The sequence below is a fragment of the Sinocyclocheilus rhinocerous genome, unplaced genomic scaffold, assembly GCF_001515625.1.
Source record: "Sinocyclocheilus rhinocerous isolate Xijiao unplaced genomic scaffold, SAMN03320098_v1.1 scaffold541, whole genome shotgun sequence".
In the NCBI taxonomy this organism is placed as follows: Eukaryota; Metazoa; Chordata; class Actinopteri; order Cypriniformes; family Cyprinidae; genus Sinocyclocheilus; species Sinocyclocheilus rhinocerous.
The window spans coordinates 227,934-249,743 of NW_015658519.1; the positions used below are offsets into that span (position 1 = coordinate 227,934).

The 21,810-nt window shown below is 37.3% G+C and overlaps 1 protein-coding gene across 5 annotated transcripts in view; it reads right to left on the reverse strand.

Annotated features, from left to right (window-relative positions):
* The window catches only part of tnika (TRAF2 and NCK interacting kinase a), a 117,082-nt gene that overhangs the window by 46,370 nt on the left and 48,902 nt on the right, over nucleotides 1-21,810 (reverse strand). For all 5 annotated transcript variants that reach the window (XM_016530911.1, XM_016530913.1, XM_016530910.1 and 2 more), the window contains exons 3-6: nucleotides 17,202-17,258; nucleotides 15,253-15,378; nucleotides 7,867-7,977; nucleotides 7,070-7,160 (exon numbers count right to left, since the gene is read on the reverse strand). In XM_016530911.1, the coding sequence (XP_016386397.1) occupies nucleotides 7,070-7,160; nucleotides 7,867-7,977; nucleotides 15,253-15,378; nucleotides 17,202-17,258 (385 nt within the window). The remainder of the gene's footprint in view (nucleotides 1-7,069; nucleotides 7,161-7,866; nucleotides 7,978-15,252; nucleotides 15,379-17,201; nucleotides 17,259-21,810) is intronic.

Consider the following 21,810-nt stretch of genomic DNA (forward strand, 5'->3'; position numbering starts at 1 on the left):
TATTACTGATATTAACTATATGGCTCCGCGTTATCGTCAGGGTAGAACTATTGTTCCAGCCACCAAAGACAGATTCACAAATAACCTGCCTGATTTATCTTAACTGCTCTGTGTTCCCATAAGTACACATGAACTAGATGAAATGACTAGCAATACGGGCACTATCTTCTCTAATACATTAGAAGCTGTGGCCCCCATCAAATTGAAAAAGGTTAGAGAAAAACGTACTGCGCCATGGTACAACAGTAATACCCATTCCTGCCCTGATGACTTGTGTTCTACCCGCTTAAATGATAGAAGTACTTGTGCTGTCCAATCTATAAAGACTGTGTCTGTTCCCCGAATAGTGAGGTCAAAATATAAATTTAATGCAGGATCTAGAAAAAATCTTATCGTGATTAAACCAGAAAAATGTAAAATAAATGAACAAAAACAATTTTTAAAGTTTGGGCTCCTAAACATTAGATCACTCTCACCCAAAGCAGTTATTGTAAATGAAATGATCACAGATAATCGTTTTGATGTACTCTGCTTGACTGAAACCTGGCTAAAACCTAATGATTATATTGGTCTAAATGAGTCTACTCCACCAAGCTACTGTTATAAGCATGAGCCCCGTCAGACTGGTCGTGGCGGCGGTGTTGCAACAATATATAGTGATATTCTCAATGTTACTCAGAAGACAGGATACAGGTTTAACTCATTCGAAATACTAATGCTTAATGTTACACTGTCAGATATGCAAAATAAATCTATCGTATCTCTTGCTCTGGCTACTGTGTATAGACCACCAGGGCCATATACAGATTTCCTAAAAGAATTTGCAGATTTTCTCTCAGACCTATTGGTTACTGTTGATAAAGCGCTAATTGTCTGAGATTTTAACATTCATGTTGATAATACAAATGATGCATTAGGACTTGCGTTTACTGACCTAATAAACTCTTTTGGAGTCAAGCAAAACGTCACCGGGCCCACTCATCGTTTTAATCATACGCTAGATTTAATTATATCGCATGGAATTGATCTTACTGATATAGATATCGTACCTCAAAGTGATGATGTTACTGACCATTTCCTTGTATCGTGCATACTGCGTATTACTGATAATAACTATATCGCTCCGCGTTATCGTCTGGGCAGAACTATTGTTCCAGCCACCAAAGACAGATTCACAAATAACCTGCCTGATTTATCTCAACTGCTCTGTGTACCAATAAGTACACATGAACTAGACGAAATGACTAGCAACATGGGCACTATCTTCTCTAATACATTAGAAGCTGTTGCCCCCATCAAATTGAAAAAGGTTAGAGAAAAACGTACTGCGCCATGGTACAACAGTAATACCCATTCTCTTAAGAAAGAAACTCGTAATCTTGAGCGCAACTGGAGAAAAACTAACTTGGAAGTTTTTAGAATTGCATGGAAAAACAGTGTGTCCAGCTATAGACAGGCTCTAAAAGATGCCAGGGCCGAGCAAATCCACAAACTCATAGAAAATAACCAAAACAATCCAAGGTTTTTATTTAGCACAGTGGCTAGATTAACGAATAACCAGATGCCACCCGATCTATATCTTCCCTCACAGTTTAATAGCAATGACTTTATGAATTTCTTCACTGATAAAATAGATAACATCAGAAATACAATAACAAATATAGATTCTACAGCGTATAATACTTCAACTTCATTCATCGCACCAAAAGATAAACTGCAGTGCTTTACAATTATAGGACAGGAAGAGCTAAATAAACTTATCACTGCATCTAAACCAACAACATGCCTGTTAGATCCTGTACCCACTAAATTACTGAAAGAGTTGTTACCTGTGTTACCTGTACCGCTTCTCAATATTATTAACTCGTCGTTGTCTTTAGGTCACGTCCCAAAACCATTCAAACCATTCAAGCTTAAGCCTCTTATTAAGAAACAACAACTAGATCCTAGTGAACTGGCAAATTACAGACCCATCTCAAATCTTCCTTTTATGTCTAAAATTTTAGAAAAAGTTGTGTCTGCACAATTGCGCTCCTTCCTGCAAAAAAATGATCTCTATGAAGAATTTCAGTCAGGTTTCAGGCCCCACCATAGCACAGAAACTGCACTTGTTAAAATTACAAATGACTTGCTTCTTGCGTCAGACCAAGGCTGCATCTCATTGCTAGTTTTACTTGATCTTAGTGCTGCGTTCGACACTATAGATCATGACATACTCATAGATCGATTACAAAACTATACAGGTATTCAAGGGCAGGCTTTAAGATGGTTTAGATCCTACCTGTCCGATCGCTACCACTTTGTTCATTTAAATGGGGAGTCATCTCAATTATCACCAGTAAAATATGGAGTGCCACAAGGATCTGTCCTAGGTCCTCTGCTATTTTCGATATACATGTTGCCCCTTGGTAATATTATTAGAAAATACGGGATTAGCTTCCACTGTTATGCAGATGATACTCAACTATATATCTCAACAAGACCAGATGAAACTTCTAAATAATATAAGCTAACAGAATGTGTTAAAAATTTAAAAGATTGGATGACCAATAATTTTCTCCTATTAAACTCGGATAAGACAGAGATATTACTTATTGGACCAAAAGACAGTACACAGAATCTCGTGGATTACAATTTGCAACTAGACGGATGTACGGTTACTTCCTCTACAGTCAAAAATCTGGGTGTTATATTAGATAGCAACTTGTCTTTTGAAAATCATATTTCCCATGTTACAAAAACAGCATTCTTCCATCTTAGAAACATTGCCAAACTACGAAATATGTTACCTGTTTCTGATGCAGAAAAGCTAGTTCATGCATTCATGACCTCTAGACTGGACTATTGTAATGCACTGCTAGGTGGTTGTCCTGCATCCTCAATAAACAAGCTACAGGTAGTCCAAAATGCAGCGGCTAGAGTCCTTACCAGGTCAAGAAAATATGATCATATTACCCCAATTTTACAGTCTCTGCACTGGCTACCTATTAAGTTCCGTATCAGTTACAAAATATTATTACTTGCCTATAAGGCCCTTAATGGGCTAGCTCCTGCGTACCTAACTAGTCTTCTACCACGCTACAATCCATCACGCTCCCTAAGGTCGCAAAACTCTGGACTTTTGGTAGTACCTAGGATAGCAAAGTCCACTAAAGGAGGTAGAGCTTTTTCGCATTTGGCTCCCAAACTCTGGAATAGCCTTCCTGATAATGTTCGGGGTTCAGACACACTCTCTCTGTTTAAATCTAGATTAAAGACACATCTCTTTGGCCAAGCATTCAAATAATGCATATCATAATCTAAATTACTGAAAGAGTTGTTACCTGTAGCAGAAGAACGGCTTCTCAATATTATTAACTCGTATTAAATCGTTATCTCTAGGTCACGTCCCAAAACCATTCAAGCTGGCGGTATTAAGCCTCTTATTAAGAAACCACAAATAGATCCTAGTGAACTGGCAAATTAAAGACCCATCTCAAATCTTCCTTTTATGTCTAAAATTTTAGAAAAAGTTGTGTCCGCTCAATTGCGCTCCTTCCTGCAAAAAAATGATCTATATGAAGAATTTCAGTCAGGTTTCAGGCCCACCATAGCACAGAAACTGCACTTGTTAAAATTACAAATGACTTGCTTCTTGCGTCAGACCAAGGCTGTATCTCATTGCTAGTTTTACTTGATCTTCTTGATCTTATTGACACCATAGATCATGACATACTCATAGATCGATTACAAAACTATACAGGTATTCAAGGTATTCAAGGAAAATGGTTTAGATCCTACCTGTCCGATCACTACCACCTTGTTCATTTAAATGGGGAGTCATCTCAATTATCACCAGTAAAATATGGAGTGCCACAAGGATCTGTCCTAGGTCCTCTGCTATTTTCGATATACATGTTGCCCCTTGGTAATATTATTAGAAAATACGGGATTAGCTTCCACTGTTATGCAGATGATACTCAACTATATATCTCAACAAGACCAGATGAAACTTCTAAATTATCTAAGATAACAGAGTGTGTTAAAAATGTAAAAGATTGGATGACCAATAATTTTCTCCTATTAAACTCGGATAAGACAGAGATATTACTTATTGGACCAAAAGACAGTACACAGAATCTCGTGGATTACAATCTGAAACTAGACGGATATACTGTTACTTCCTCTACAGTCAAAAATCTGGGTGTTATATTAGATAGCAACTTGTCTTTTGAAAATCATATTTCCCATGTTACAAAAACAGCATTCTTCCATCTTAGAAACATTGCCAAACTACGAAATATGTTACCTGTTTCTGATGCAGAAAAGCTAGTTCATGCATTCATGACCTCTAGACTGGACTATTGTAATGCACTGCTAGGTGGTTGTCCTGCATCTTCAATAAACAAGCTACAGGTAGTCCAAAATGCAGCGGCTAGAGTCCTTACCAGGTCAAGAAAATATGATCATATTACCCCAATTTTACAGTCTCTGCACTGGCTACCTATTAAGTTCCGTATCAGTTACAAAATATTATTACTTGCCTATAAGGCCCTTAATGGGTTAGCTCCTGCGTACCTAACTAGTCTTCTACCACGCTACAATCCATCACGCTCCCTAAGGTCGCAAAACTCTGGACTTTTGGTAGTACCTAGGATAGCAAAGTCCACTAAAGGAGGTAGAGCTTTTTCGCATTTGGCTCCCAAACTCTGGAATAGCCTTCCTGATAACGTTCGGGGTTCAGACACACTCTCTCTGTTTAAATCTAGATTAAAGACACATCTCTTTGGCCAAGCATTCAAATAATGCATATCATAATCTTGTACTGCAGTTATATCTGATCAAATGCACATTATTATTCTTTAGCTTGGGTTAAACAAATCAATTTTGCTTGGTTGGAACAGCAGCTACGCTAATTATGTCCCTATTTGTTTCTCTGTTTTTGCCACAGGATTGACATCCCGTGGTAACTAGGATTTACACAAGCTTCAGTCTGGATCCAGAACACCTGAGAAGAGATGATGCCAACCCCTCAGAGGACCTCAGATGATGCCAACCCTGAAACAACATACAGAACTACCAAATGTTGCTATAAGTTTGATTGCATCATATAATCATTGTTGTTAATAGTGTTCATCGTCTGTTTGATTACGTCTTTAATTGATTTTTCCAAACATTTCTAGTGTTCATAGTCTGTTTGATTACGTCTTTAATTGATTTTTCCAAACATTTCTGCCATATGTACATTTACTGACATAGTCACCACTGATAAGCTACTACTAAATATATTGTAGAAACATATATTGTACAGCTGCTTTGCAACGATTTGTATCGTGAAAAGTGCTATACAAATAAACTTGAATTGAATTGAATTTCAGCTAAATTGTGAATTTTCCGCATGGGCGAAAAAGTTCCCCACACAGAATTTATTCATGTTAAAGTTCACTTGAATTTACTGCACTGACCAACAGCAAATGACTACTGTGTGAGTGGTGTTTTATGTATCGCTTGCTACAGTATACTATTGCGAAAGATATTTTTTGACCACAACATTTTGCCAAAATTCTCTAAGGTGACCACACCTTCATGCAGAGTAGCCCTGCCCACTGGGGATTTTCACCAGTCCAAAAATGTCCGGTAATTAAAAGTATTTGATGTTTAAAGTGACTTTATTTACTTTATTAGCTCACATTGCTAGTCTTTATGTGAACAATAAACACGTGAAAGTTAATCCGCTGGAAAAAAAATTGTTTGTCATGTTAATCTTTAATCAAAATCTGAACATTTGCTTCTGCTCTGGAATGACATTCCTTCTCTGATGTCAGTTTGACGGCTTGTGCAGAATATCCTTAAACACACCCCTCCAACTGTTAGGTTGCTATGAGTGAGAGACAGAGAGGAGGAGCGCAAAAATAAAACCCTGCCTTCTACTCAATAATATTTGAGCAAATGGGAATGCAAAAAAATATATTTGTGGTGCTCTCCCATTCACCGCTGTTCGAGTTAACCCAACTATGACGACTTCCGCTGCTGAGAAACCCGGAAATGTGAAAAAGGTCCATTGCTTGTCGCTGGAAACTAAAAGGGATAGTTCACCAACAAATTTAAATTCTAGCATTAATTACTCACCCTCATGTCGTTCCAAAGACCTTTGTTTATCTTCAGAACACAAATTAAGATATTTTTGATGAAATCCGAGAGCTTTCTGACTCTGCATAGACAGCAAGGGAACTACCACGTTGAAGGCCCCGAAAGGTAGTACTACCTTAAGGACATTGTTAAAATAGTTCATGTGATATCGGTGGTTCAACCTTAATTTTATGAAGCTACGAGAATACTGTGTGTCATAATTTTTTTTTTCAAAGATGAACAAAGGTCTTACGGGTTTGGAAAGACATGAGGGTGAGTGATTAATGACAGAATTTACTTTTTTTGGTGAACTATTCCTTTAACACATTTACACAACATGCTAAGGGGTGAAAAAAAATCAACAGCTGCTGCATTTATGCTTAGTGCCGTACATGATTTCAAGATAGATGACGTCCTATAAAGAATTGTATTACATAAGAAGCTAGTTTAACTAGACATGATAAAATGAAAAATTGAAAACCTTTACATGTGATAAATCAAATAGGTGCGCTGACATGCAAGTGCCTGTGCTTTTAGGTAATTGGCCTCTCCTCACAGTAAACACGGAAATGTAATGAGATGAAATAAAAACAAATGTTCTCAAGGCAGAGAAAAGAAACTATTTGTTTTGAAAAGCGCCTTTCGCAATCACAAACCTTTAGCAGTCAGCCTTCAGCATATTTATGAAATCTGCTAGAGTAGCACTGTCAACTAAAGGATGATCAATTATTTACCTCACAGGCTAATTGATTTACCTCTGTTCCAGCCTACTCTGTCTCACAGTCAATGCTAATTTCCTCGCAGAGTCTTAAAGGGGGCACCGCTAAAGGACAACAGCGCATTAGCATTGCTGGGCCATGCTTCTTTCACATTCCTTTGCTTTGAAACCTTCTCTGCACAGTCACAGTGAGGCCTGTAAATGCTATGCAAAGTTATCCGAGCCTCAGGGCTGTGCTCTTACCTAGTTTGACCTCCGCATTCTCTGTTAGCAGCACATTCTGGCCTTTGATGTCTCTGTGGATGACTTTGTGATGGTGGAGATGAGTGAGGCCCTGGAAAAGAGACAAACATGAATTAGGAGGAAAAAAAAGGCAGAATCCTTCATTCACAAACTAGGTTGTGAATTACTACATTTAATAAATGACATTTGCACTTAAAAAGTAACAAAACATTTGTGTGAAATGTTCTTCCTGAACATTTATTCGCATTTTGCCATTCTTTAAAATAAATGCAACTTGGTATGATAATGTGTCATCTAATGCAATGACATTTTTTCTGTGGAACACAAAACGATTCATGCTCTAGATTTAAGGTCTTCTGAATGCATACTACATACACTACTATTTAAAGGGGTCATATGATGCTTTTTTAAAGATCATTCTTTTGTGTATTTGGTGTAACAGAATATGTTGACATGCTTTAATGTTCGACATTAGTAAAATTAATACTTTTATTTAGCAACGATACATTAAAATGCACAAAATGGACAGTTACTAAAAATTCTACTTAAAATAAATAATGTTCTTTTAAACTTTATATTCATTAAAGCATCCTAGAAAAATAAATTATCTATTTACTAAAAAAATTTTAACTGACCCCAAACTTTTGAACAGTAGAGAATTTGATTAGATATATTTATATAGGCCAGTCTATACTGTTGACCAGCTAGAATCACCTAAAACAGCAAGCATGTTCCAAATGCTAGTTTAAGCACAGCAGGGAAGACAGTGAATAAAGCACAGTGACTTGAGCCGTTACCCTGAGGATCTCTCTGCTAATGTAGGCAGTCCAGTCTTCCCTCAGTGAGTTGCCCTTGGTGTTCTTGATCAGGTCTGTCACTGAGCCTGCGCCACAGAACTCCATCACCAGCTGTAGAGACAACACAAGTCAATTCCTGCAAATCATAATCGTCCTTTTGTCTTTCACACAGTCCCTTAAAGACTCCATTAAATCAAAGTGAGAGATTTATGGCTTTGAGTCTATGTCTGATAGCTTTGAGGTTGCACTGCTACATTCACTTTTATTACATAAATACAATTTCAGCACTATACAGATTTGTGAGCAATCAAACACTTTCTAAAATGATAATGTCATTCCCCTTTAATACGCATGTTCCCTTTCAATAGTAAAAATGTCAACACAGAAAAGAAAACTGTTCATTAAACCATTTCAAGGGGTCTTGAAACACTTTCAACAACTTTTAGCCCCAAATCTCATTTCTGTGCAGTTGTCCCATTTATTCTAATTTTGCCCTGGCCTACCATTTGCTTATCAAAAATATATTAGAACAACCCACTTAAACTGCAAACAATCACAAACAAAACCCAAACAAACAGCACGACAGGGGCTAACTGCTTTAATCAGCCCGTTAATATTTCATGGGATCCATGGGATTATGCCCCGTAGAGCACTGGGTGGATTTTATCATATATTAAGACAGAGAGGAAAGTCCCACAGATCATTAAAAAAAACATAATAAATATTGCAGCATTCAACAAAAACACCCAAGTAGGGACATTCAAATGGAGGACATAAATCTTTGAGTACTGCTCAACCGCAAGCTGAGAGAGAGAGAGAGAGAGAGAGATATGAGAGTCCATTAATATGCATGTGGATGCTGGGATAAATGTAGCAGACAGGAGGAAAGGCCTGTCACCATCGTCATGCACTGAAGATCTGATCCCCTCCTCTCCCACCGGTCCATGTCTCTCAGACCCAAGACGTGCAGTGTTTAAAAGGCTGCATCACTCAGGTTTTAATCAGACCAGATTTGGCTGCAAGAACGAAACTTGCTGGCAAAGTGGCAAGCACAAGAGATCAGGAGGGACTTTCACTTTAATTATCTGATGTGAATTTCATTTAAGATGCAACTGAGTATAAATCTAGAAATGCATGTCTTGTCTGACTGCTCAATTCAATAACAAAAAACAAAAACACAAAAAACAAAAAACACAAAACACGAAACAAAACAAAAAACTACAAAACAAAAACAAAACAAACAGGAATGAAAAGAAAGGGATGAAAAAATAACACAATAACACTTCAAACTTTTAACTCAAGTGAAGAAAGTTCATCTCTTTTCTTCAGGTGTCATGATTATTTGTAATAATGGGAAGGGTAATTCCTCAGAAGCAAAAGGTGATATTATTGTAATACGGATAAGCCCATATTACAGAAGTTAAACAAAGCCCATTAATCTTTGTCCGTTTGTTTTCCCGGGTGGAGGCAGTGAACTTTTACAGATGAAAACAGGATTTGTTCTCACGAAAAGGCCAACTGACAAATAACTAAATCGACTGTTCTAGTACAGAAATCTGAAAAAATTTGTTTTGAGAAACACCTACGTTTTTTTAAACACCTACCTCATGGAATTTACTCAGCGTAGAAGCTATATTTAATTTGCTGCAAATGAAAATGACAAGTACGGCCCATTAAATAAATTGCACTGTTGAGTACCTGACTGTTGTTTGTATAAAACATTAAAACCACATCTTTCCAGAACAAAAACAACTAAGCTATCTAAAAACCGTAGCCAAGTTACAAAAACGCTAGCAATTTGTCATGCTACAACAATGCTGCATTCGACAAATGAACATAACACACCAGTTGTGGATATGAAAATGGCTGCAAAATGTAGCTAGTCAGCTTAGCTGATCCTCAAACCCTCCGATTTAGCCTTATTCTGTTGTAATTGGAAGTGACTTGTGCTTCTAGCTCCTCTAATCGTACTTCAGCGGAGAGTGTCCTGTCTAGTCACGAGCCCTTGAGCTCAGGTTCAAATACTCCATGTCAGAGATGGGTGCTCAACCACACAACAGCCACTCAAGCTGGCTGCATCTGGAAATGGCCTACAGTTAAATAAGGAAACACTTTACATTATTCAGTTCTCTGAAACTGAACATTTGCTTCTGAGGCCAGTATGACTTAAAGGGATAGTTCACCCAAAAATGAAAATTCTGTCATTATTTACTCATCCTCGTGAGTTTCTTTCTTCTGCTGAGCACAAAAGAAGATATTTTGAAGAATGTTGGTAACAAAACATTTGTTGGTAGCCACTGACTTCCAAAAAATGCTATGGGAGTCAATAGCTACCAGCAACTTTTTGGTTACCAACATTCTTCAAAAATTCTTCTTGTGTGTTCAACAGAAGAAAGAAATTCACATTTGAGTAAACTTTACCTTTAAGAATTGTGAAGTTCAAACAAGGATAAATCCATTGTGTAAGAACAGTTTAAGTTAAGCTCAGTAATCTTGATGTCTGAGCAAATCATAATCCACTTATGACATATAAAACCACAACAACACACAAAGAAACATCATGTGCTGCTTGACCTCTTTAATACTTTATGAATCATGAGAAACTTGCTATTTTTCTGTCTAGGATGCCATAAAGGAGGAAGAATGAGATCATTGAGCACTGCTCATGAGGCTGTGTTTTGGGTGATGGTGCTTCTCTATTTTAAGACGCTGACTCATTTTCACAGACTATCACACTCAGTCATAGGCCGTGATTCAGCACCAATGCATGTCTCCTAGACAGAAAAGTGTACATACAGTAGGACTGCGTGATGTTTAGGCATTTTTGCAGCAACATGAATCTCAGTAGAATCAAAACTCAATTGCCTCAGTTCACTTATTTGAAAAGACCAGTATATGCTGTGTTTGATGCTGTTACCTCAAAGGATTAGTTCACTTCCAGAATAAAAAATTCCTGATAACATACTCACCACCATGTCATCGAAGACGTTGATGTCTTTCTTTCTTCAGTCGAAAAGAAATTAAGGTTTTTGAGGAAAACGTTCCAGGATTTTTCTCTATATAGGGAACTTCAATGGGGATCAACGAGTTGAAGGTCCAAATTGCAGTTTCAGTGCAGCTTCAAAGGGCTCTACACGATCCCAGCCAAGGAATAAGGGTCTTATCTAGTGAAGCGATTGGTTATTTTCTTAAAAAAAAAAATTTATATACTTTAACCAGAAACGCTCATCTTGCACTAGCTCTGCGATGTGCGTCCACGACATCTCGCATTACGTAATCACATTGGAAAGGTCACACGTGATGTAGGCAGAAGTAGTAACAAACTCCATCTGATTTTCTCCTCCAACTTCAAAATGGTCCGTCATCGTCGTTTTACCTTTTTTGTAAAGGGCGTTTGATTTAGTCTTTGCACAGTCATTTTGTAAACACTGGGTCAGTACTTCTGCCTACGTCACTTGTGACATTTCCAATGTGATTACGTAATGCGTGAAGTCGTGAACATGAAACGCAGAGCTAGTGCAAGATGAGCATTTGTGATTAAAAAGTATATACATTTTTATTATTTTTTTTAAAATGACTGATCCTTATTCCTCGGCGGGGATCGTGTAGAGCCCTTTGAAGCTACATTGAAACTGCAATTTGAACCTTCACCCCGTTGGTCCCTGTTGAAGTCCACTACATGGAGAAAAATCGAATTATTTTCAACTGAAGAAAGAAAGACATGAACATCTTGGATGACATGGTGGTGAGTAAATTATCAGGATTTTTTTTTTCGGGAAGTGAACTAAATATGTGAATATACATCAAAAATGCTTATTTTATTATATTTACTTAGTATTTTTATTTGTTCTTTATATTAACCAACAAGCTTTTTTAGTCAACCTTGCTGTTTGAACAGGACCTCTAAAAGCTAGTCCAGCAAAAACCAGCCTAAAGATGTGTGAAAATCACATGCTGGTGTAAGCTGGTCTTTTTAAAGGTCAGGCTTTCATTACCTCTACCTCTATGTCCTCTTCAACAGACTGAAAAGAATGTGCTGCAAACTAATCTTTGTGCACAAGGACCAAACTGAAGGAGTAATTTATAGGCTTCAAGCTTAATTCAGAGTCCACAGCACTAACTGCTGTGTTAAGTTGGTGAGAGCAATCGTTAAATAGAAAGTGCTTATGCAAGAACAGCGCTGAAGCTGAGTGCCAGAGTGAATGGATTCCCTTGGAAACATGCACACCAACTACCTGAAGAGCAGGAGCAAAATTGAATGTAGGTTTCAATCACTTGATCATGCCAAAAGCTTCTTTCCCAATCTGTGTCTTTGGGCTTTTGATTGTCAGGTCAGAGGGAATACTGATGAGGTCTGTGGCCCTCGAGTCTTACAGCAGAGGGAATGTCACCCTTCATCTGAAAGGTCTGCCCATTCAAGAGCTGTCACTCAGTGCTGAGATGTGTCACAAATGCACTTCATTTCCTGCGATGTCTATCTTTATTGGTGGAGCGCTACATCTATGTGCCCCTGTGTGTCCCTGCAGCCGCTGATAAACAACACAAATTACCCTGCCACTATCAGACCTGTCTTTCAGCTGAGGAAGAGAAGAGAAGTGGAAGAGGGAAAGAGTTGTCAGGAGAAGAAAATATGGACGAGAAAAGTAAACTACGACTGGGAGATGAAGTGAAAGAATAGAAGTATAGTCAGCAGATTTAAATAATGGCCTCTCGAATTTACTTATTATGGAGATCATTACTTGCTTCATTATACACTCTCAGAAAAAAAGATAAACAGCTGTCACTAGGGTGGTAACCCTATGTTACAAAAGCTTAAAAAAAGTGCATGTTTGTTGGCGCATATTAGTACCTTACAGGTACATATTAGTTCATTTTGAAAGGGTACCACCCCAGTGACAGTTCTGTACCTTTTGTCTGAGAGTGTAGGCCAAACACTATCAGTAGAATGGCAAAATACAGTAATTGCATCACTGGAACTGTGAACAACTTCCAAGCTTTAAATATAATTGATTTGATATCAATTTTCACACTCAGGCTTTCTGCAAATCTGAGCATAGCTCAGACAAATCAGTCTTTCAATAGACAGATCACTCAATTTCGGGTAATTTTGACAAATAATGTAGTTAAAACACAGGAAAATCAAAACTATTTTTACTGGATTATTACTATTGTATACAGTGAGTATAATTAAATATTTTCCAGTGAGCCTTGAGTGAATTTTGTGTCAAATTGCGTTTCATTTATATTAAAAATTCTATTGGTCTCATTGGTATAATTAAATTAAATTATTATTTATAGTAGTGGTTCTCAATCTATTTAAATTGAAGGCCCACCAATTGTCAAACAATATTTGAAAGGCCTAGGCTATAATATTCCTTCTGGTATTTCTGCTGTAATCATGACAAAGCTGCTAATTATTAAACTGCTTTATTAACACAAACTGGGAGTTTTTATAAAAAAAAAAAATATTTTGTGCCTCCAAAAGTTTTAAGAACTGTATGTTTTTAATTAACACGGTTAAGGGGGGAAATAAAAAAAGGAAATATATTTTTCCATTTAAAAAAAAACATATTTTAATAAATGAAATTCAAATACAAAAAAAAAAAAAAAAGATTTAAAAGATTTAATATTTTTAATGTAATTTTAAATTATCCTGTGACCCGGTTCCCTGGTTGAGAACCACTTATTTATATTATATCAGCATTATATTGTTATAGATCAACCTCATCTCTAAATATTGGCTTTGGGTTTTGAAAATCCTATATTGGTCAGCCACTACATTCAAGCACACATCAACTCGGGCTAGGAGTTAACAACTAGGGCTGCCCTCGACTAAAGATTTTTCTGGTTGACTAGTAGTCGTTCATTTGTAGCATTAGTCGAGGTAATCGCATGTTTATTAATAAACCATTTAAATAATAATAATAATGAGCCTTTACATTGCCTATTAAGCGCTCAAGCGCACACAAAATGCTTGCCACAGCACCAGCAGAAGTAATGATTATGAATGTGTCCGGAAAAACAGTAAGGATGCTGCACTAACATTTTAATAATGTATTGATAAACTGGTGCTTTCTTTGTTTTCGGCTTAAAAGATGAAGTCGGCGACACTGACTCGGCATCTCCGCAGTAGTGGATGGACGCGCCTGTATGCTTGTTACGGATTACATAATCTGAGACTATCTGTTTTCCATTTGAATTGGTTTATTTTAAAGTAGAGATTTCATATATTCATATTTCTAAATATATCTATATAGATATATTTTTTTATGTCTGTAAGGCAAATATACACAGAGTTTCTGAGTTTCGCGTTCACAGAGACAGAGACGGCAGAAAGCACATCCTGTTTGCTTTCATTATTTTACAAAAGCACAATGATTTGTTGTTATTGTGAGTGCACACAAATAAACGTAGTCTTTACAGATTCGAAAGCTGTATTATTCTTATCTGTATGACCAAAAATGACGAAGTATTTTAAGAGCAAATGACCGCACCGGCGCCTCCATCTGTCCTGCAGTGTGCGCTACTGTTCAGCTTCCACACTTCACACAAACACTGAATAGCGCACATTTCTCTAGGTGAACATTAGATTGAGCGGCCATATAAAGTTGCTGCTACTAACATATTTCAGATGATAAGCCATATTTGAGGTCGATGAATGATAGGCGAGCGTTTGGATGTCCTGCCCGATGTACTGTATTACCACAAAGACCAGCCGTTAACAATCTGTCCGTCATGGACTGTGTGACTTCGCCAATGTGGATTTATTTTTCTGCGACTAAGCGACTAATAAAACTTTGGTCGACCAAGCTTCTTCTGGTTGACTAACGGTTAGTCGACTATTAGGGGGCAGCCCAACTCACATCTGAGTGATAAGAGTCAACCCTCTACATTGCGAGTAAATCACTTGCATATGCGACTAAATCTTACTCTGGGCGACTAAATAACGTCTAACATTAGCCATTGGCTAATAAATTCTTAGATTTTACACGCCAGTATGTGTGTGAGAGGCGTTCAACACAGATTTTCACTCGATAAACACGCTGACTGAGCGCTTGAGAATTTCGCTCTCCGTCAAGCGATCTGTACTATTTGGATGCGGTACATAAAAATTCTATTATTCCAATCTTTACAAAAACGGTTCACAGCCTTTACAAAGTCCTTAACTTTTCCCAGAATAGAGCTCCATTAACTCTCCATGACAACAAGTCTGTAGGAGAGACAACGGTGCTTTGATTCCTGTTCATCAATGTTCATTCAAGGCCCATTTATCATACACTTCCCCATAGGCCCATAAAAGACCACATATACACAGGGCAGTGTGTTCGAAGCACAGATGGATACACTCTCTCTATCTCCACTGGCACACTGGGACACGGTACTCACCCACAGCTGGTCGTCCACACCGGGAGGGTTCTTTTTAATGAAGGCACCATAGTAGGTGGCAATGTTCCTGTGGTGAGAGTATTTCTTCAGCATGTTGATCTCAGCTTTGATCTCCTCCTCTTCCTCCTGTCAAGACACATGCAGCAGGGAATTATGGGATATCTCTCTACTCTCTGAAGTAAAGCTTGAGGCTGGTGGGACCACTCTAGTGACCTATAATAAGGGCTGATGGCCCACTTACAGATGCAGGTGCTTTTACATGAAGTAGATGGGGGAAGGAGGGCAGAGAGCACAGGATTAGCTCTTGGCCCCAAGAATTACATCCTGACTGGAGTGTCCCTCTGGGAGCCTTTCAAGCCCCCCAACTCAATGAGCTCTTCTCAAGAGCATGCTGGACTCTGCTGATGAACAGCTATTTGAGCTAATGACAACTCTCTTTATCTGCTCTCTCTTTCACTACAGGTCAAAACACATAATTTCCAGGAACAACCCATCCTGATAACTGGATTCCCTCATCACCCAACCAATGAATTTCCAGGACTTTGAGGCATTTGTGTTTACTAGATGATTTTAAAAATCATCTTACAGGATGATAATAACAACAAAAAGTGCTTTCAAGCCAGTTAAATATTAGGGATGCATGATATTTTTACCGTATTTGTTATTGTCTTATAGATTTGGAGATTTGATTTATTGTTATTGGTCGATATTAGATATTTAGGTGTTTCTATTTTAACATTTAGATTACCTGTGTCATCATCCAATGCTCACTTAAAATTCATCTTAAAAAATGCTAAAAATGTACTACTACTAATAATAATAATAATAATGCTAAATTGAATATTTAGCATATCTCAGAATATAAATTTGTATTCAGTAAATAATAATATTGTGATGCCCAAATTCACTTGTATCATTTAAAACAACTGATTTTAATATTTAAAGTATTATTTTTTATTTAGACAATAAATAAATAAAAAATAGAAATAGAATTTAGTCTTTTATCAGTTACCAGCCATAAAGAAAATAAAATTAGCTTATCTGTATCTGCTTCGTTATTAAATATTATAGAGATCAGCATACCTAGAAATATTTATTTTCACTGTAGAAATTTCTGACTTTTCTATGATTAGAAAATAATTTTACAATACCCTGCTAATTCCAGTTTTACATGGGGACCCTGCATTATAAAATGGGTCTCAAAACCTACTGTACTGCCAACCTAGACCGTATGTTTGTGCATTATTGGCATTTACAAACACTTATATATTGTCTAAAATGATGTCTACGAAGACAGTCGGTAAGGTTTTGAAACAGCCATAGTCTATAGTACAGGGAAGAGGTTTGTCCTACAAAACAAGGATCCATGAAACCTGCTAATCAAGCGTTATTCACCCCGAAATAACAGGGGGCAGCCACAAGCCATTACAAACACAACCAACGGTGGCCAGTGAATTCATAACAGCTTGTGAATTGAATTCGCTACGGTATTTCAAAATCTACAACAGCTTATTAAATGCTAAATTGACTTTAGATTAAAAAATAAAAAGATAGATTGGAAAAATCTGCCGTTAAAAATAGCAGACAGACGTGACTGAAATACTGCAACTGAATTAAAAAAAATGGCAGCCCAATGACTGTCACTTGAGGGAACTCTACTTTAAAAACACAGAAGACATTGTAGCCTTATCTTTTCTGCTCTATTATAAAGAGGGATGCTAAAAGGTTATTAAGAAGACATCATATTTTATCATCCAGAGAGCTAATGAGGAGAAAACTAAGCCTTGAGGATATATGGATATAATAAAACGTCAGAAATAAGATCAACTAAGCCTAAAATAAACCTGCAGGTTTGAGCAGAGGCTTTGACATCTTGTCGGTGAAAGACCTCAACAGCTTCAGAGCATGATAAGAGGTCAATACTGAAGTAGAGATGAAAATAAACTCACCCCTGTGACATCCATGCACTTGATGGCAGCCAGTTGACCTGTTTTGACATGTCGGCCCTGCAGAGAAACAAACATAGGTTGTGCTTAGGAAAAAGCTTAAAACTTGGAATATCATTGTGACTTCATCATGCCTGGGAAACAACCAAACAATATATACCTAAATATTCAATGAATATATTTATAGCTTCAAATATTCCTCTAGGCAAACAAAAAACTATTTTAAACCAAGAACATAAACTGATTATGTCCTTCCCTAGAGAAGAGTGTTAGGCTCAGCTGGAATACAGGCAAAAGTCATGAAATGCCCAAATAAGGCTTGATTTTCATCAACAACATCTTTAATGATTCAGTAAGATATTTCAAAGAAAGCTGACCTAAATTCCAGCATTTTCTGTTTATCCAAATAAATACACCCAGAGTGTAATTTATACATTAATACATTTCACAAAAAAAACAATTGTTCTATAATTGGCAATTAATTACAGTGAAAGAGAGGCTTGTTGACACTACACTGTAAGACCAAATAGTAAATCTTTGATAAAAGAATTGGGTTGTAATTACTCAAAAGAAATAAAAACGTTCATTCGCCTCGAATTTGATTACACCTGTATGACATTAGATTACACCTGTCAAATAATAAAACTCAATGGGCATATTTGTTCAGTTAACAATCATTTATTATCTCTTCAGCACGTTTCTTAATCACCTTATCTAAAAATAACTGTTTCTTAAAATAACTAGACTGTCATGCACACCTTATATCATCACTATGTGATTTCTGTCTATAAAAAGGCACCGACAAATACTTCCATTTTAGAGATAAGACCTTTAAGCCATGTTAAGTCTAAGAATGAATACACTAACTTGATATCTATGCGGTTCTTCAGTTCTAACTATAAACCTGAGCACTAGGTGTAATACAGTTCAGGGGCGGTAAGCTTTTTTGTGTTTAAATGTTTTTGAAATTAGGTCTCTCGTTCTCACCAATGCTGCATTTATTTGATCAAAAATACAGATAAAACAGTAATACTGTGTAATATTACAATTTAAAATAATTGTTCTCTTTTATTTATTTATTTTTCAGGTCATGGCAATGCCGAATTTTCAGCAGCCATTACTCCAGTCTTCAGTATCACATGACCCTTCAAAAATCATTCTAATAGAGAAAACTGTAAAGAAACTCAATACAGCAACTCATTGTCTCAGTATCTCTAAACCACCAACAGAAGCTTATTGGTTTAAGTACAGAGCAACAGTGAAACCAGCACATACAATTCCCAAATCACAATCACATGGAGGTTCACAGTCAAGGCGATCTGTCCCCATTTCTGAGTCACAAGGAGGAAGTTGTGTCAGAGCTGTTAAACCCAGATGTCACTGTGGACTAAGATTTTATTTTTAACCAGGAGGAAAAAAAGTGAGCACCAGCTTCACTAATACAGGAAGGAACACGTGACATCTTAATCCTCATAATATTCCCATCCCACTTTGCTCAATAACTAGGGCCCTATGATTTCCACGATGCAGAAAACGCGGCAGAATTGCGGAATCCAGTCATAAAAACTGAATTTACTGTATAACGCGACTGTCACAGAATGTGCCAAATTTTGGTGATGCTCGCAATGTTTTCAGCCTCTGCTGCCTCAATATACGAGTACATACACACATAAACATAATCTCCAGAACTGCTCTGAGAGTCACTTTATGAGCACTTTACCGTTTCTTTTAAGGAAAAATAGGCCTATGTCATATACAAACGGAAATTTAATGGTCTTCACAGCAACCTGTCAAAACAAACGTTCAGTTTAATTTGAAGAAACCATTACTTAAATGTAATGAGAGTACTACTACTAATAATACAATTATTATTAAAACATTATTTTTAAATGAATATTTACCAGAAAAATTTAGCTGAATTTTAGCAGAAAAATGTAAATATACAATGCAGTATTTTGGGTGAAAAAAAAAACAAAACAAAACAAAAACACAGTAAATTATTTTATAAAATCAATTAATTAGAGATGCTTTTGATTATTAATATTTAATGAAGCCATTAAAATGGAATCCAGAAAATGAACCGAAAACTGAATTTGAGAAAAAATAAAATTTTATTGGGCCTTAAAAATGTCATTTTTGTAAAACTTTTAATAAATTGCTGATTAATATTGTAAGCTTCATGATTTCAATTAATTAGACATGCTTTTTGATGAATAACATTTAATTTGACCATTAAAACAGAGTGTAGAAAAATTTAAATGGAAAAAATGGAATTTGGAAAAAATAAAACAGATTTCATAGGGCCCTAATTAACACATTAGTCCCTCTTATAAGTCAGCATTCATAACTAAGTGAAACCATGACTAAGGGGCATCACTGGGCAGAACTTAGTTATACAAGTAGCAACTTCCTAATTCAGAGTGTCTGGCCTCAGCTATCAGCCACATCCTCCTTCTGATATACTGTAGGTCACAAGCGTGGTGACATTCTTCCCATACGGTATCAGCCAATCGGCAGCCGGCACTCATAATAATTAAATCTCAACGGCTCCCACCTCGACACTCAGCAATACGCTTTCCCCCTTCTTCCTTCAGACACCAGACAAACAGATAGAGGGACAGAGACAGCAAAGCACTAGAGGAAGTAAACAGAGATACCAAAAGATGAAGACATCTTAGAGCTGGGCGGTATGACCAAAAATTTATATCACGGTATTTTTCAAAATTATACCGGTTTCACGGTACAAGACGGTATTTTTTTTTTCATGCATGACCGAGTGTTAACCATATTTTCTACTGATTGAAAGAGGCATCTTGACAGTTAAATGTCAGAAGGAATTCAGAATAGCCTCTGTACAAAAGCACAGCCTGGGATGCAGGACTCAACATAAGGCGAATGTCCTTGACTATTTGTCGAAGGACCAAAAGAGAGATTGTCAGGCAAATGACAAGACCACCTCAGTGGCACAATTAATGGGCAAAAATTCGACTCGTGCAAACATGTACAGTCCCTTAGCATAGCATAACAACTGCAGCTTCACACACAAATAGCAGATGGGCCAGACAGCACTGCCTTTCAAGGCCTCAGTGAATAGATTCGGCTGTCACTCAAAAGAAAAATCCAATCCTCTTTTCTTCCAAATTGAACATGGAGAGTTATTTTACCATCAGCAGGTGTTAATAAATATAAAATCACATGTATTATACAAAAACATAAAATATGTAAATATAATTTTATACTTAAAAATAAGAAATGTAAAATTATAAACATATAAAATTAGTTTTAAAAAGTTGAACCTTGCTGCATTTTTAATAACAATGTTAATAAAAGCCCTGTGGCTAAAATTATTAAAACACATTTTGAGAAAATATAGATAATGTCACTAATTGACTTCAGAGTTACTGGATGAATTCAATCCAATCTCTTAGTATTTCCTAATTAGCAACAGAGACCCAATATTGAATATGTCATTAGGGGTCTGCCATAACATGCCAGATTTCTAGTTCATTTCTGCAGTTTCAGTGACAGCCAATTGTAATTTGCCTATAGCACAAGTGAACACATCTGCAGTTAAACGTCACTGTTTGACGGAGTCTCACAGCCTCATTCTGCAGCGTTACATGTTTGAGTTAGAGAGAGAAATACAGACAAAGGGTTCCAGGGGTCAGATGACAGGGATCGGCCGCAGTGTCAGGGAAACAACTGGGTTTAATGAGATAGCCCAACTGTTTGAGATGCAGGAGAGAGGCGTGCGTCTCTTCTCACTCCATTCCCACTGAAACCAATTCGCTAGTGGCTTCTCCACATGACTGCAGAGGCACAGTGCAAGGTGAGCGTTCCTGATAAGACTAAATTGACTCTTTGAGCACTCTTTCGACTGGCCTTGAATTGGCGCCACAGCCAAATCGCACTAGCAAAAACTTTTGACCTCTCAGTGGCTAAAAACCACAAACACCAACTTACAGTTTACAGATACTAAGACCAGATCAACAGTTGGAAAATAGAGCCACTTACCCATGTTCTGCTAATATTGAGCGTTTAAACACCGTCAAGCTTATTCAGTGTTTGCAGCAGTGCTGAGCGGGGGAAAAGTGTGCACACCGGCCCGCTCCAATCTGTCGTTTCACAGCAGCTGATCAGCAAAACACTCCACGAGGTACTGAAGTGCCACATAAGGGCTGCAGAAAGCCAGCCAAAACATTCTGAGCTACACACCGACGAGAGGAAAGTTACACCACATCCAAAGACTTTTGGCTAACCGTGCACGTCCACTGGTGCGGAGCTGAGTGGGATATTCTAATTCATTCTCTATGGGAGCTGAGCGGCAAGCTCAGGGGATTGTGCGATTGACGATGGAGTGGAGCAAACACAGAGCATCAACCAGTTGAGAAATGTTCAATGTCATGCAAATAAGAGGTGAAAAATGACAGAGTTTTATAGGCATGGGACGATAACCGGTTTCAAGGTATAAGTCCGGTTTGGAAAAGTCACGGTTTCAAAACCACTAAAATTTCCCGTTATACCGTTCCTGCGGTATGCGCAGTTTTTTTACGTGTCGTCAAAGACAGAAAGTGCAGGACTCCCTCAGTTGTGTGCAGCGCAGAGCGTAGCG